At 43.4% G+C, this 16664-nt stretch overlaps 3 protein-coding genes across 4 annotated transcripts in view; 2 read left to right on the top strand and 1 right to left on the bottom strand.

The window, feature by feature from the left end:
* LOC148368211 (uncharacterized) overlaps positions 1-16664 on the top strand; it is a 157539-nt gene that overhangs the window by 108682 nt on the left and 32193 nt on the right. The window lies entirely within an intron of this gene.
* LOC148368215 (uncharacterized) overlaps positions 1-16664 on the bottom strand; it is a 359448-nt gene that overhangs the window by 8773 nt on the left and 334011 nt on the right. The gene's annotated exons all lie outside the window — the stretch shown is intronic.
* Positions 4043-8886, top strand: LOC148368216 (uncharacterized). Its single transcript, XM_088329630.1, has 3 exons — positions 4043-4088; positions 6378-6520; positions 6794-8886. The coding sequence occupies exons 1-3, from the start codon at positions 4043-4045 to the stop codon at positions 8765-8767; spliced, it is 2163 nt and encodes a 720-aa protein (XP_088185756.1). The 3' UTR covers positions 8768-8886.

Raw genomic sequence — 16664 nt, forward strand, 5'->3', positions numbered from 1 at the left:
AACCACCATCATCCTTTCTAATATATATGATAAAATAGAAATAATAACAAAAAATAGTATAAAAACGGGTACAATTCACTGCAAATGAATGAGTCACAACATTAGCTTTTCTGCTGGCTTTGATCTCTTTGATCATGGCTATGAGAGTACTTGTAAAGTATGTATGTTTCCATGACTTCCTTTATATTAAATTTTGAGGTTGACCGTGTATTATGTACTAAGGCCCTTGCAACATCCATATCCGCTTGGTCATCCTGGAAGGGGGATGACCACATGCGTGGTCCCTTCCCAAGGTTTCTTCATTTTGCGCATCCTGACTCTTTTTTCAGTCTTTCCTTGCCCTCTTGTAGCTGTCAGATCAGGTTGATGTTACAATGGTGTTCTGCGCATTTTGTGAGTTTCTGTGAGTAAAGGCGTCACAAATAAATGCCATTTGACTTGTGTTTTTCAGACATGGGTGAAGACCATCTTTCTACTGCGTGGCAGGAACCAGAGTGTCCAGGAACTGTTTACAAGATACTCCAAATTGTGTTGAACAGAGCAGGTTGGTGGTTTTACTTTCCGCAATCCGAGATATTTGGCCGTCGACGTCCAGCGTACTTTCTTTTTGAATGAGTTTTGGGCTTCTGTCCTGCTCATTCTTTCAAAATATATACAGTGAAGAAAAGAAGTATTTGAACACCTGAGAAAACCTCATCTCATAGCTGTATCGGTTCACCTTATTTGGGTCGCGGGAGGGCTGGACCCCATCCTAGCCATCTCCGGGGATTGGGCAGGGGACACCCTGAACCGGTCGCCAGCCAATCGCAGGGCACACGGGGAAAGACGACTCATTCACACCGAGGGACAATTTGGACTGGCCATTTTACCTGAAATGTATGTCTTTGGAATGTGGGAGGAAATTGGAGTGCACGGGGAGAACATACAAACTCTGCACAGTAGTAGCTGGATTTGAACCCACGCAGGAGGTTCCCATGACCTCAGAACTGTGCCGCACACGCTCTAACCACTGCACCGCCGTGCTGACCAGAGAAAATGAATGTTGATATTTGGTACGGTAGCCTTGGTCGGCTATTACAGAGGTCAAACGTTTCCCGTAGTCTTTCACCAGGTTTGCACACACTGCCGGAGATTTCTTGGCCCACTCCTCCACGCAGATCTTCTCTAGATCAGTCAGGTTTCTGGGCTGTTGCTGAAAAACATAGAATTTGATCTGCCTCCGAAGATTTTCGATTGGTTTCAGGTCTGGAGACGGGCTGGGCCATGCGAGAACCTTGATATTTTTCTTACAGAGCAATTCTTTGGTTTTCCTGGCTGCTTTCGGGTCATTGTCATGTCGGAAGACCCAGCCACGACCCGTCTTCAACGATTTGACTGAGGAGAGGAGGTTGTTCCCCTGAATCTCACAATACACGGCCCCAGTCATCCTCTCTTTAACACAGTGCACTCGTCCTGTCCCATGAGCAAAAAAAAAAACCCAAAGCATGATGTTATCACCCCCATTTTTCACAGTAGGAATGGTGCTCTTCTGATCGTTCTCTTCATTCTTCTTCCTCCAAAGACGCTTAGTAGCATTATGACCAAAGAGTTCTATTTTGGTCTCCTGACCACAAAACCTTCTCCCGTGTCTCCTCCGCATCAACCAAACGGTCATATGCAAACTGAAGACGGGCCTTGACGTGTACTGGTTTAAGCAGGGGAACCTTGGGTGCCATGCGTGATTTCAAATGCTGACGTCTTTGTGTATTTCCTGCAGTAACCTTGGAAACGGCGGTCCCGGTTCTTTTCAGGTCATTGACCAACTCCTGTTGTGTAGTTCTGGGCAGATTCATCACCGTTCTCAGAATCATTTAGACCCCACGAGATGGTTTCTTGCATGGGGCTTCACTCCGAATGAGATTGACCGTCATGTTTAGCTTCTCCCATTTTCTAACGATTGCTCCAACAGTGGACCTTTTGTCACCAAGCTGCTTGGCAATTGCTCTGTAGCCCTTTTCGGCCTTCTGGAGGTGTGCAATTGTGTCTCCGGTGTCTTTGGACGGCTCTTTGGTCATCGCCGTGTTCAAGTCTTACTTATTGCGTGGGGTGGACTTGTGCAGCCGACGACCTCAAACGGGTTCATCTGATTCAGGATGATACATGGAGTGCGGGTGGACTTCTCATGGGCGGACCAACAGGTCTTTCTGGGTCAGAATTCTAGACGATACTTCAAATACTTATTTGCAGCTGTTCAAACAAATCGTTCTAAAATGCATTGTGATTTCTGAAATGTTCTTTTTAGTTGATCTCTCTCACTGTGGACATGCACCGCTGATGAAAATTTCAGACCCCTCCGTGATTTCTAAGCAGGAATAGCAAAACAGTAGGGTCTTCAAATACTTCTTCACTGTAGCTTACTTTCTGGTTGAACAGACAAGGTTGCTCTCTGTGGTTTCTGCATCATCCTTGAGAGTTAAGTCTTGGCAAAATGAAGCCCCATAAAGCAGTGAAGCCCTGCAGGCAAATGTTTCACACACACGCGTCATCGGCTTTAAGATGAATCATGTCCTCCATGACGCCATCTCCTGGACAGAATTATTTATAACGTGATCGGTGCGTGCAATCAAATATCGGGGCGTCAATCTTGCGTTACTCTGGCACTTTTCTTCAAACGACACTCTTTGCTAGCGAATCACTCTCCGCACACGCGTTTGGCGGGGCTTCGAACGTCATCGACACGCACATCGGCTGGCGCCGCACGAAGCGCTCCTCTGAAATACTCTGCGGGCACAGACGGGCACATGACTACTCGACATCTAAGGTTTGGCTGTGGCGTAATATAAGGGCGTCTCCCTGGCTGATTTTTTTCAAAGACGTCTATTTTGAAGTTCTTTTAGTGACGCTTTTGCTTTATTCGCGTGTGTGCGGATTTGACACGACCACGCGGACTTTTCTCTATTAAGAATGTGCGAGCGATGCTCCATTGAGTTCAAAGAGCCCTCGTGCGCTTTTCCATTGCGCTTTTATGCTGGAATGTTACTTTTATTGGGCCAAACAGGAACAAACTCCCCAAAATACAAAAAAAAAAGTTCATTTGAGCGTAATGAAATAAATGTACTGCCATCTCTTGTCTTCAAGTCCCGAGTAAGGATTAAGTTTGAAAAAGTCGCAGTCAACCTTTCAAAACACCCCCTCCCGTCGCTCCTGTCACAGTTTCTGCCTTACCTACGTTTTGTGTAAATTCCAAAATCTTTGACCGTTTCCGACGAGTGCCGGACGTTTCTCTCAAACGGGAAGTGCCGACGTCGGCCATATTGACTCGTTTTTGATGGCCTACAGAAAATTTAGCTATGTAGCGATCCAGGCATAGGGCACACCACAAGAAAGCTTTAACACTCATCTCTCATGAGACAACAGTTGATTTAGTCCAGGGGTGGCCAACCATTCAGCGACTAAGAGCCAATTTTTCGTTTGTGTTACTACAAAGAGCCACATCGTAGTTGTTAACGGGGGCGAGTTGATTATTTTTTTTCTTTGTTACTAAAAAGCCACATTATACACATAAACATCTTTTAATCATCTACGCACACATACACAAATCTCTACTCGACTAGATCTGATGAAAATAACCACACCGACATGATAATATCAATAATTTTCAACAGTTGACATTGTGAGCACTGTTCCAGATCCATTATCGACTTGAGGTCTGAGAGCTTGGGATAGTCCTTGTCTTTCTCTTCCATGAACAGTTTCACTGGATCCAAAAGCTCAAAGAGGCGAGATAGTACCTGGCCTTTTGACAGCCACCTCACAGTGCAGTGCAGCGGCAGGTCACCTGGAAGTCCTTGGTCCAATTCAGCGATGATATTCCTGAATATCCTCCGGTTAAGCGCATGTGTGCAGATGATTGACGATTTCCATCACAGGTTTCATGACGTTGTCAAATTTGAGTGATTTAGACACGAGTTGCTCCCTGTGGATGATGCAGTGGAAATCCCAAAAGTCTGGAAATGTTTGATCAGCTTTGTACAGTCCCACAAGCCCGTTCATTGATCCGATGATGGCTGGCGCTCCATCCGTAGCTCTTGCAGTTAGTTTGCTGGCAGGTCAGTGTGCAGCTGTTATTCAACAGCTGCATTAATATCGGATATTCTTCGTTCCATACTGTGGCGAGACAGTTGAACATCTGATTTGCTCTGTTTTAGTTTGTTGTCTACAGGAGTCAAGACTTCAAAGGCGTCAATGACGCATTTTTAATGAATTCTCTTTCGTTGTATAGCTTCTTAGCCCGTGCTATGTTCCAAGCTAACTGATACGAAGCAAGCGTTACGGTCTCAGAGTGTTTCATAATTTTTTTTGAAAGAAATGCAACTGTTTTTCTGCTTTGCTTTTCGTAGTCAACAACTTTTTCTTACTAAGTTCAGTCCCTTTTGGAAATTCCTGTTCGATGTTAGGGTGGAGTGAGCTGAATTGACGCCGAAGATTTGAAGCTTTGAAATGTGCTAATGCCGCGTTACGTATAAGGCAGATAGGCTTGTCATTACGTTCAATAAAATAATATAAACTCTCCCGTTCTGGCAAAAACGTCCTGTGTTCTTCTTCATATTTTAGTTTGGCTGTGCCTTCTAACCTGCCATTTCAAGAGGTAATTTCACATAAATCGACTACAGTACATTTTGTCAAACAAATATTCTCTCGTCGCTCGTTTTACGTCGCTAAAACAGACATTCATTGTCGAACTGCCATCTAGCTGTAGGGAAGGCACATTACAGTGCCGGCTAAACATTCTTGATGCATGTCATGTTACCGCTTCGAAAGAGCCGCATGAAACCAGTTTATAACAGCTCCTAAAGAGCCGCATGAAACTAGTTCAAGAGCCGCATGCTGCTCGAGAGCCGCGGGTTGGCCACCCCTGATTTAGTCGATTTGATGACTTTGCCAATTTTTTAGAAAAATATTCGTTTCCCGGAAAACTTCTGCGAAAAATGGCTCCTTGCAAAATGATACATGTCAAGCAGAAGTTTCGCCTTGGTTCCTTTTTTAATATCTATGTTTTTGACACCTAAACAATACTTTCCATAAACACAAGGTCGCTTGGCTTGAAAAATAACATTTGATTGCAAGAAGACTAAACGTATGCATGAACTTTGCAAAAATTCTCAGCCCCTGATTGCCCCTGGGCAATACAAATAAATGTGGGACCTCGGTGATCGCGGTTAATGGGGACGCTCTTCAAAAAAGAAAAACCCTTTGCAGTACACCCCCCCTGTATACAGTACACTATATGGAATTCGGTGAGAGAGAGAGATTCAAAGCCAATTGAACTTTGAACCCGGGATTCGGTTTTCATCCGGGCCGATTTTCTCGGCCTTCCGACGGCGGATCCGAATAAGCGCCGCATTTTCCATTTTCTTCTTCTTTACGAGCCTTTTGGCATCTTTCCCAGGGGTCAGCAATAAATGATTGGTGAAAAATGAATGCCATTAATTGCGAAAAATTAATGGGATGGTTGCTTAAACTCACAAATCCATTTATTGCAAAATTTAAATAATTAGCAATTATTGCGACCCATTAATTGCGAAAATATTCGGGCTCATATTACCTATGAAAACCGTAGATATCAGCGTTATTTAACAACGGCAATGCTTTTCTAAGAAATTTTTAGCGAAAATGTATTACTTTCACACATATTTTTATTTCAAAACCTCAATTTTTGACGATGATTTCGGCCTTATATTCGGGGAAACACGGTAGCTGTACGTACGTAGTGTGGTTGCAAAGCAGCTTTTTATTGGTCGGGACAAAATCGGGCTTGTCGATTGGCTCACGTTTTGCCTCGAGCACGTACGTCGTGGATGCACATACGCACACGTTGTACACCGCTACTACTACGCTGTATTGATTGTAATCTTGGCACGGTTATGGGACCGAAGGAAAAAATGGTTAGAGAGTACTTCACGCAGATTGATGTCGTCAACGGCAAATGGCGCTGCTCATGTGGCGCCGAGCGCATCCGACGGCGCAACACCGGTTGGAGCAATTTGGAAAGCCGCATTAAAAGTCAGCACTTGAAGAAAGAAAGTGATGCAAAGAAGCAGGAGTCATCCGATCCTGGATCCATAGAAAATTTCCTGTCGTCACCGGCTAGTATACCATTAAATTACCAATTAATGGCTAGAAATCCAATAAATACCCATTAATTGGCCTTGCCGCGAAAAAATTAACATTAATTTTTTCGCACTTAAATATTTATTTTTTTTCCAAAAATCAATTACTGATGACCCCTGATCTTTCCTGAAAGAGATTGCGGCAGTTTTGCGGACGTTCCTCTCTTCCTTCCGGCCGTATTGTCGGACTCTCGCTATTTCCTGCTTTTAAACTCACTTTCTCCTCAGCGGCGAACATCTTTGGCTTTTTCTCGGCTTGGCTGGACGCACCGAGGGATAAAGAGCGTTTCGCCGAGGGCTTCGAAAAAGCTTTCGACTCGAAAATTCGCCGCGAGAAAAAGGCGAGCTCACTGCCAGCTATGGCGAGAAGCGTACCGTATAGGAGGTAAGCGCGGTCTACTGTAGCCGACGGGCCAATGGGAGTCGAGTATTCGGCGAGTGCCGGCCAATCGACTCGCGTCGATGGCCGTAGACGTGCGTTTCTTTGTGTTTTCAAATGACTCGTTCTAATTGAATGTTTTCTTTTCAAATGTTGTAAAATAATGTCCTTTCTAAATTGGAATATTTTTCATGATTCATTTTTGAATTTTTTGAATTGATATTATTATTATTAGTAGTATTTTTTTGTAACTATTACATGGAAGCGCGGAGTAGCGAGGTACCACCGTAAACGTGACTTGTGTCTTGCAGACGTCGGCCGAGAATATCTTGCTACTGCGCGGCAGGACCCAGAGTTGCCTGCCGTTAAAATTGAGGAGGAACTTAAGCCTTATCACGTTAATAAGCAAGAGACAGAAGATGGGGAGCCTGTTCACCTGAAAGAAGAGGACAATTTTCAAGTTCGTTCAACCGCCGAAGATCAAGGTCAACCTGAGGACGACGGTCGGCAGGAGCTTCTAAGCATCAGCTCCCGTCAACATGTGGAAACGGATGAGGACGACACGTCCCGCTCCGTAAACGCTGAAGGTGGTAACACATGTTCCCAGTGCGGGAAAACCTTTCGAAGCAAGTATTATATGAAGTTGCATATGAAATTGCATGCTGGCGAGAAGCCTTTTGCCTGCTCAATTTGTGGTAAAAAATTCACCCAAAATGGACACTTGAAAATACACCGACTAACCCACACTGGCGAGAAGCCTTTTTCTTGTTCAGTATGCGGTCAACAATTCACCCGAAATGGATACTTGAAATCACACCAACTAATCCACACTGGCGAGAAGCCTTTTTCTTGCTCAACTTGCGGTCAAAGATTCACTAACAGTGGGAACTTAAAAATACACACTAGAACCCACACTGGCGAGAAGCCTTTTGCCTGCTCAATTTGTGGTAAAAAATTCACCCAAAATGGACAAATAAAAATACACCGACTAACCCACACTGGCGAGAAGCCTTTTTCTTGCTCAGTTTGTGGTCAGAGATTCACTACAAATGGGAATTTAAAAAGTCACACAATTAACCACACTGGCGAGAAGCCTTTTTCTTGTTCAGTATGCGGTCAACAATTCACCCACAATGGACAATTGAAATCACACCATCTAATCCACACTGGCGAGAAGCCTTTTTCTTGCTCAACTTGCGGTCAAAGATTCACCTACAATGGACAATTGAAATCACACCAACTAATCCACACTGGCGAGAAGCCTTTTTCTTGCTCAACTTGCGGTCAAAGATTCACTAACAGTGGGAACTTAAAAATACACACTAGAACCCACACTGGCGAGAAGCCTTTTTCTTGCTCAACTTGCGGTCAAAGATTCACTAACAGTGGGAACTTAAAAATACACACTAGAACCCACACTGGCAAAAAGCATTTTGCCTGCTCAGTTTGTGGAAAAAAATTCACTACAAGTGGATACTTAAAAATACACATCAGAAACCACACTGGGGAAAAGCCTTTTGCCTGCTCAGTTTGTGGTCAAAAATTCTCACAGAATGGGAGCTTAAAAATACACACCAGAACCCACACTGGCGAGAAGCCTTTTTCCTGCTCAGTTTGTGGTCAAAAATTCTCACAGAATGGGAGCTTAAAAATACACACCAGAACCCACAATGGCGACAAGCTTTTTTCTTGCTCAGTTTGCGGTAAACGATTTGCCCAGAATTGGGTCTTAAAAAGACACTCCAGAACCCACACTGGCGAGAAGCCTTTTTCTTGTTCAGTTTGCTGTCAACAATTCACCCACAATGGACAATTGAAATCACACCAACTAATCCACACTGGCGAGAAGCCTTTTTCTTGCTCGGTCTGCGGTCAAAGATTCACTAAAAGTGAACACTTAAAAACACACACATTTACCCACACTGGCGAGAAGCCTTTTTCTTGCTCAGTTTGTGGAAAAGGATTCACGACAAGTGGAAACTTAAAAACACACACATTTACCCACACTGGCGAGAAGCCTTTTTCCTGCTCAGTTTGTGGTCAAAGATTCACTACAAGTGGACACTTAAAAAACCACACTAGAACCCACACTGGGGAAAAGCCTTTTGCCTGTTCAGTTTGCGATAAAAGATTCACTACAAGTTGCCACTTAAAGAGACACATTAGATCTCACACACTGGTGAGAAGCCTTTTGCCTGCTCAATTTGCGGTAAAAAATTCACCCAGAGTGGACAATTAAAACAACACACACTGATCCACACAGGGAAGAAGCCTTTTTCTTGCTCAGTTTGCGGTCAAAGATTCTCTAAAAATGAGAGCTTAAAAAGCACGGACTATTCCACACTGGGGAGAAGCCTTTTTCTTGCACAGTTTGTGGTCAAAGATTCACTCTTAGTGAGAACTTAAAAAGACACACATTAACCCACACCGGGGAGAAGCCTTTTTCCTGCTCAGTTTGCGGTCGAGGATTCACTAGAACTGCGAGATTAAAACAACACACACCAACCCACTCTGGGAAGAAGCCTTTTTCCTGCTGAGTTAGTGGAAAACTATTCTCACAGAATGGAAACTTAAAATTGCATCAAAAAACCCACACTGGGAAAAGCCTTTTTTTGCTCAGTTTGTGGTCTAAAATTTGCCCTAAATGAGCATTTGAAATTACACCATCTAACCCACTCTGGAGATAAGCCTTCCACCTCTTCAGTTTGAGGAAAACGATTCACACACTTTCCCACACTAACGAGAAGCCTTTTAGCTGCTCAGTTTGTGGTAAAAAAAATTCACCCATAATGCACACTTGCAATTTCACCATCCAACCCACACTGGCGAGAAGCCTTCCGGCCGTTCAGTTTGCGGTTAAATATTCACACGGGGTGGGAGCCGAGAAATACACACACAAGAACCCACACTGGCGAGAAGCTGTTAGCTTGCTCAATTTGTGGTGAAAGATGCACCGAGGGTGGCAACTTAACAAAACAAACTAGAACCCACACCAGTGAGAAACCTTTCAGCTGTTGACTTTGTGGTGAAAAACTCATCCATAGCGGGACTAGCAATGACACACAAGAACCCACACTGGCTATAGAAGACTTTTGCCTGCTCAGTTTGTGGTCAAAAATTGTTGTAACTTAAAAACATTCAATTGACCAAGTATCACACAGGCTGTCCATAGGAACATAACGGCCACAAAACCTTTTGCCCTCCCCTTTTTTCAACCACTGACTGCTACCACGCCAAAAAAAGCCACATTCATTCACAGGAAGTGAGCAGACTCTCTAGCGGTATCATAAAGATTTGTGACTCTAAAGTCTTCATACGGATTCAAAAGAATCAGGATTTGCATTTGCGGCATGTTTCGTGATAGATGATCTATTTGATTGTTTGTCGGCTCATTGAAACGAGTCCATTATCTTTAAACCGGGTTCATTGATCGGTACTGTGAACCTGTTGCATCATTTCTTCCACCTTCCCCCTTGCTAACTGAAAGGGAAAGTATGGTCTAAAGTTGCCCTTCTATAGTCTATACTGTTACTTTTATACATTTATATTTATTCAATAATTGTGCAGTTGCGTCTGAGTTTTCTGGTGCTGGTCAAGAGCATAAGCTTCCCAAGCCAAAGGAACTTTGTCTCTACAATTTGGAGATGACCGGTGGGCTTCCTGTTATCAAACAAGTGCACAGAACTCCTTTTGGCTGACCCGTACCACCCAAGGACAGGAGCATAAGATTCCCGCGCCAAGGAACTTTGTCTCTACAAATTGGAGGCCACTGGTCATTTTCTCAAGACTCCCATTTATTTTCAAACAATGAACTGCTGTGATGTATCATTTATTAGACTCACAACATAATACACTGCATTGAAATATGTGATTCTGGTCTCAACCAATCAGAATGCGCTTAGGTGCACGTGTTTTATTCTATCCTCCAATCAGAAATCTGGGAAACGGTAAAAGAAAGAGGCTGACGCTTCAGTTCGTGGGATTATATCATTGAAATCCAAGAACGCAATTTTGCCTCGTTTCGACGCGCTCGCTTTGCTTTAATAAACGAGTTTGATTGTAAGTCAAAAGTTTCTTCCTTCATTCGGACAAGGTTTCGAACCTGACATTTGGGCAGTGTGATCGTTCAGATGTCCTTTGGTTGAACGTTTGCAGGCGACACGGTGGATAAGCGGTTAGCGCGTCTGTGACAAAGTTCTGAGAACACGGGTGTCGGAGCGGCTGGGTGGTTTGGACATTCAAGTAATGATTAGCTTGTTCATCTCCTCTCGCGTGAGAGGAGTGTTAAAGTCAATCATTCTAAATACTCTTTGGTGGCTTTATTACTCAAATAAAAACAAATATGTAGTTATAAATCTACTTCGCGCCATGCTCAGCCGGCCGTGTCTCTCGGCGAACAATCCGTCCCACTCGGTAGGCCTTGTTTATGATGTCAATGGGAGTAAACAGGAAAAGGAACACACGCACGAGCATGATTTAACAATAAAAGAATAGAAGATTGATAAACGTATAAAAGATGTCATTAGTCTGATGATTGCAACGTTAATATACGTGTGGGTGAAAGAAAGATTGTTTCTATAGTTAGGAATATAAAAACGAGTTCTTTTCATTGCATTGAATTCTGGGAAATGCGCATATCCAAAACGGCCAGCTTGACAAGGAGCCGCCAGAGAGCGTGAAATGAATCGTACCGTGAATTTTGAAGGACGAGCGTGTTACGATGGACAAACCTTAACAAATACGTAACAAATGTCGATTTAGAACTCGGTTAAATTCAAAAAACATTTGCCAATCCTACGGAAAGCAATTTCAAAAGACGACGAGGAACAGATTCGTCCTGAGAAAGATATGAATTTCCAAATAGCGGATGAATCGATATGAGACAGATCATAAGAATTCTAGAATATTCATGGAAAATAAATGGATAAGAGAGAATTTCTACATGGTCGCTCAGATTGAGGCTATTGATTTACCAAAAATCCCAATATGTAAGCACGATTGATTCATCGGGAATGGAAATCCATTTTTGAAAGACAAGGGACTGGAAAGGACAGATTGAACGGTGAAGAGGTGTCTCATCTGAACGAAGAGGAACAAAATACTGATGGGACGCGGCCGGAAAAATGAACAAAACGTCGATTCATCCATTGTCATCGGCGGGGTCGCGGGGGTGCCGGAGCCCATCCCGGCTGTCTTCGGGCAGGGGACACCCTGAATCGGTTGCCGGCCAGTGGAAGAGCAACTCACAAAGACAATGGAGTCGAACTATTTTTTGGAGACGGACACATTTTGCAAAAATTCCGGCGACTGGGCGAGCAACATTCAAGCAGTGAGACGAAATAAAAAGGAGAAATGTTTATAAGCATGAAGATTCTACCAAATAAAGCCAATACGCTAAAAGGATTTTTTTTCCGAAACAATTGTATTCTCCATCTAACGACATCATGAACACATCATATCAAAGAAATGTACAAGTATCGATGCGATTATCAAGAAAAAAGGGTCATTTGATTTGAATGAGGTTATCAAAAGCGTTAAGCATTTGTAAAATTGTGCAATCAGAACCTAGCAACAACAATGACCATTCACGTATAAGTAACCCTCTTCATTGAAATTTTTCTCAAAAACAATAAAATGAAATGATGTGCATTTCTCTAGCGCTTTTCAAGTCAATGACTTCCCAAAGCGCTTTACAATGTGCTCCACATTTCCCAATAGCGGCTGTGCAGCCATGTAAGGCGCTAACCTGCATATTGGGGGTATTAGGGTTTTCAGTGTCTTACCCAAGGACCCTTCGACATTTAACACGGACGATCCGGGATTCGAACTGGGGTCCCTTGATCCCAAGACGAGCGCTCTACCTCCTGAGCTACTGCCGCCCAAAAGATAGATGGATAGATAGATACTTTATTCATCCGCTTTGGAAAATTCACATTTCCAGCAGCATACCTTCGCTGAGAACAATACAATAATAAAACAAAAAGAAAACAATATACAAATACCCAGTGTGACGTGCAAATGCCCACTGTAGCGTGTTATATAGAGTAACTAAACAGTGCTACACAGAATACATATTGCAATAAAATTCGGTAATATGCAATGTAGGTTGAGGTGGTGTGGTTTACTGTGTGCTTTTACTCTGCCGGGTTGAGTTAAAGAGCCTCATGGCATGAAGAAGAAAAGATCTCTTCAGTCTGTCCGTAGTACAAGACAGTGACAGCAGTCTGTCGCTGAAGCTCCTCTTCTGTCTGGAGATAATGCTGTGTAGTGGATGCCATGGATTGTTTTTCCAGTGCCCGTCTCTCAGCTACTGTTGTAGGCTGTCCGGCTCTTTGCCCACAACAGAGCTCGCTTTCCTAGCCAGTTTATTGAGACGAGAGGCATCCTTCTTCGTGACGCTGCCTCCCCGACACGCTGCCGCATAGAAGAGGGCGCTTGCCACTACTGTCTCGTAGAATATTTTCACGAGTTTTTTTGCAGATTTTGAAGGAGGCCAGCCTTCTGAGGAAGTCAAGTCGGCTTTGCCCTTTCCTACATAGAGGTTACATACATAGATAGTTGGCAGTCCAGTCCACTTTGTTGTCCAGCTGCACACCCAGGTATTTGTAGGTCTGGACAATTTCTACACATTCTCCTTTGATGGTTACAGGAACCGGGTGAGTTCTGGTTCTCCTGAAGTCCACCACCATCTCTCTGGTCTTCGTGGTGTTTAGGTGCAGGTGGTTTGAGTCGCTCCATCGGACAAAGTCCTGAATCAATTTCAATTTCCTGTACTCCTCCTCCTGCCCATTTCTGATACAAACAAAACATTGCATGCGACAAGATTAGACACAAAACTTCAGAGAAAACATGAAATTAAAAATTAAAAAGGGAATACAAGAGGAAAAAGTCTCAAGACAAACGAGCAAAGAAGACAAAAGTAATGCTTAAAGACTGGCCTCAAATGATAATGCAACGTTTATGATTAAAAACGAATTTTGAACTGGAACGGTAGTGAAATCAAAAACGTTTCATTTTGTTTTTGTGTCATGTTTGTTGATAGATGATCTATTTCATCTCTTGTCCCCATAAAATGTTGCCTTTTATCAATAATTATAATTATCATAACAACAAGATGGCCGACCTAGATCCCCAGGGTTGGGGCCTGTTCTCACCAGAGCCCCAAAGCTTGGAGAGCTTGTGGTTCTCTCCGTCCCTGTCGTCCGGATGAGAACAATCCCCGTGAAGTCCGCCGCCAAAAGAGATAGGAAGCTTTATTTCTTCATCTTCCTGCTTGGCCATCTGCTGCTTCTCACACACTCCTCACCTGAGGGACTTTTGTTCTCAAAAGTACACAAAAAGGGTTATTGCAACAACCTCTTTGGTGTTTTGGGCAAATATCCCATGCTGGCAGGCTATGAAATCAGTCCCTGATTATTGAAATTAGTCTATTATCTTGCAAACAAGACCAAATTTGGTCAAAATTTCAGTGAAAAACCGAGTTTGTGGAGTTGATCCTCTTTTCTACGGCCTGGACAAAGACGAATGCACAGAAAGCCGGGTAGCAGCCAAAGGAGGGGTCTTCGGCGCACGGATCCCAGACTACAGAAACGGACTTTTCAAAGTTTCTAAGATTATTCCTATACAGTTTCGGGATTAGATGGAACAAATTGTACATTTAACAACAATCTCTTTGTTAGACCTGTTAGCAATTAGCACTTTGATGGGGTAAATCCTATGAAATATTTTGAACAACATTTCTCTTTGTTTCTAAATAAGTAGCAATTGGATAACAACTCTTTTTACCGTCAATCAATTCAACTCATTTCATCCAAAAAGACAAACGCTATCCAGCCCGCAGACTTCTTTTTGGCTCTCGGAGTCATCATTGCTAGACCAACATTTTCAGATTAGAGATTCCATATAGGAACATAGGGGGGAATCAAATCACAGAGATAATCGAAATAAGAGGGCGCAAATCCATGCAAACATTTCTATGTTAATAAGAGAACCTTAAGGTCACATCTCAAGCGGACTGGGAGCCAGTGCAGGTTGGCCAATACAGGAGTAATATGCTCAAACTTTTTGGTCTTAGTCAAGAGCTGCCGCATTCTGAAGCAGCTGCAATCTTTTGATGCTAGACTTCGAGAGACCGGACAGCGATACATAACAGTCATCGAGCCGAGAAATCATAAACCCGTGAATCTGGCCAATCTTCGCACTATTAAGGAGGTGGAAGAAAAGCTACTCGAAGTCATATTTTTCACATGTAACTGAACATCAGATTAGGATCAAATATAACACTTAGATTTTTGCCTGAGTCACATTTGTCTAGGTTCAGGGTAGTGTTTGAAAACAACTGACGACAGTGAGCTGGACCAATAATCAACATTTCAGTTTTTTCTAGGTTAAGGCGTAAAAAAATGAAGTGACATCCATCTTTGAATCTCAGTAAAGCAAGCCTCCAGATTTCTATAACTTAACTGTCCAGTTGTCTCCAGTGGCACGATCCGTTGAGTGTCATCTGCATAGCAATGGAAACTAATATTATACTTGCGGATAATGTCACCAAGCGGAAGCATAAAAATACTAAAAAGAAAGGGGCCGAGTACAGAGCCTTGAGGAACACCACAAGGGACATTCGATTGTTTAGAGGTCAGATTGCCATAGTTAACACATTGCATCCTGTCTGACAGGACCTAAACCACGAGAGTACAGTTCCTGAGATACCAACGCGTTCCAGACAAACCAATAATATGTTGTGGTCGACCGTAACAAAAGCAGCGCTGAGATCCAGCAGCAGTAACCGAACCACCCGCTGGACCAACACACTACGAGGGCTCTCATAACACGTAGCTACATACCTACTGCTCCCAGTCATCCTCGCCTCAGCCAATTCCTGAATGTGCTACAAAACCTAACAGAGGAACAATCCCTGCCCAAAGCTGAACGCACAGACCTCATCCGCTTTCGGAGCGGCCACCATCAGCTGCTCCGACGCTGGCAATTCCTCCTCCGCAAGTCGGCCACCGACATCTGTCGACTTTGTGGGGAGAGTGAGGAATCGGCCGAACACCTATGGGTCGATTGCCCCGCCTTCATCGCGGACCGTCAACGATGGGCAGTTGGATCCGAATTTGCGGAACTTGTAACACGACCGAAGCGTTCCATGTCGTTCCTAAAGATCATCTTTAGACGACTTGAAGCGATCTAGCAGCAGCAGCAGTAACATTGATGAGGCACCGGAATCTATTGCTAAAAGGAGATCATTGGTTACTTTAGCCAGGGCTGTCTCAGTAGAGTGATTTGCCCTAAATGCTGACTGGACAGTTTCAAAGAGGTTATTTTCTGACATGAAGTCATTTAGCTGCTGTGCAATGAACTTTTCGAGTCATTTTGCAAAAAATGGCAGATTTGTCGCTGGCCTATAATTACCTAGGCTTTCCGGGTCAAGGTTGGGTCGCTCAAGCGTGGGTTTAATGACGGCAGACTTGAAGGCTACGGGAACAATACCCGAGGATAGCGATATATTAATAATATTTAAAACTGATGGTCCTAAGATCCCAAACAGATCCTTCACCAGTGACGTTGGAAACGGATCGAGCAGGCACGTAGTTTGTTTGGCCCTACTGACCATCTGTGTTAGACTATCAAGGGACAAATCATTGAAAGCGGACAACCGCCGACACTGTCCTTACCTAACACCTCCACATCTTTAAGGTAGGACAAAGTTGAAGGGCTTTCATTTAAGATTTCATTCCTGATGAGCTGAATCTTTTTATTAAAATACTCCATAAATCATTAACAAAATTTCGGATTATTCTTATGTATAACAATAATCTTAGACAAAAACGATGCTTTAGCTGAGGCAAGAGCTACTTTATATTTCAACAAGCTGTCACACCAGGCAAGTCGGAAGACCTCCAGCTTAGTAGTGCGCCATTTTCGTTCAAGTTTTCTGCAACTTTGTTTGAGTAACCTAGTTTCGTCAGTAAACCATGGTGTATTCTTCTTAGGTCAGAATTTATGCCTTAGGGGCGCCACAGAATCAAGAACATTAACCAAAGCAGTATTGAAGTTGTTTGTAAGTGGGTCAACAGACCCAGTATACGAAGGGGAGGCTACAGTTCTTTTAAGGCTAATACCGTGTTAGGGCG

Source organism: Urocampus carinirostris, chromosome 3, assembly GCF_059441175.1.
Source record: "Urocampus carinirostris isolate Australia breed hairy pipefish chromosome 3, RoL_Ucar_1.0, whole genome shotgun sequence".
Taxonomy (NCBI): domain Eukaryota; kingdom Metazoa; phylum Chordata; class Actinopteri; order Syngnathiformes; family Syngnathidae; genus Urocampus; species Urocampus carinirostris.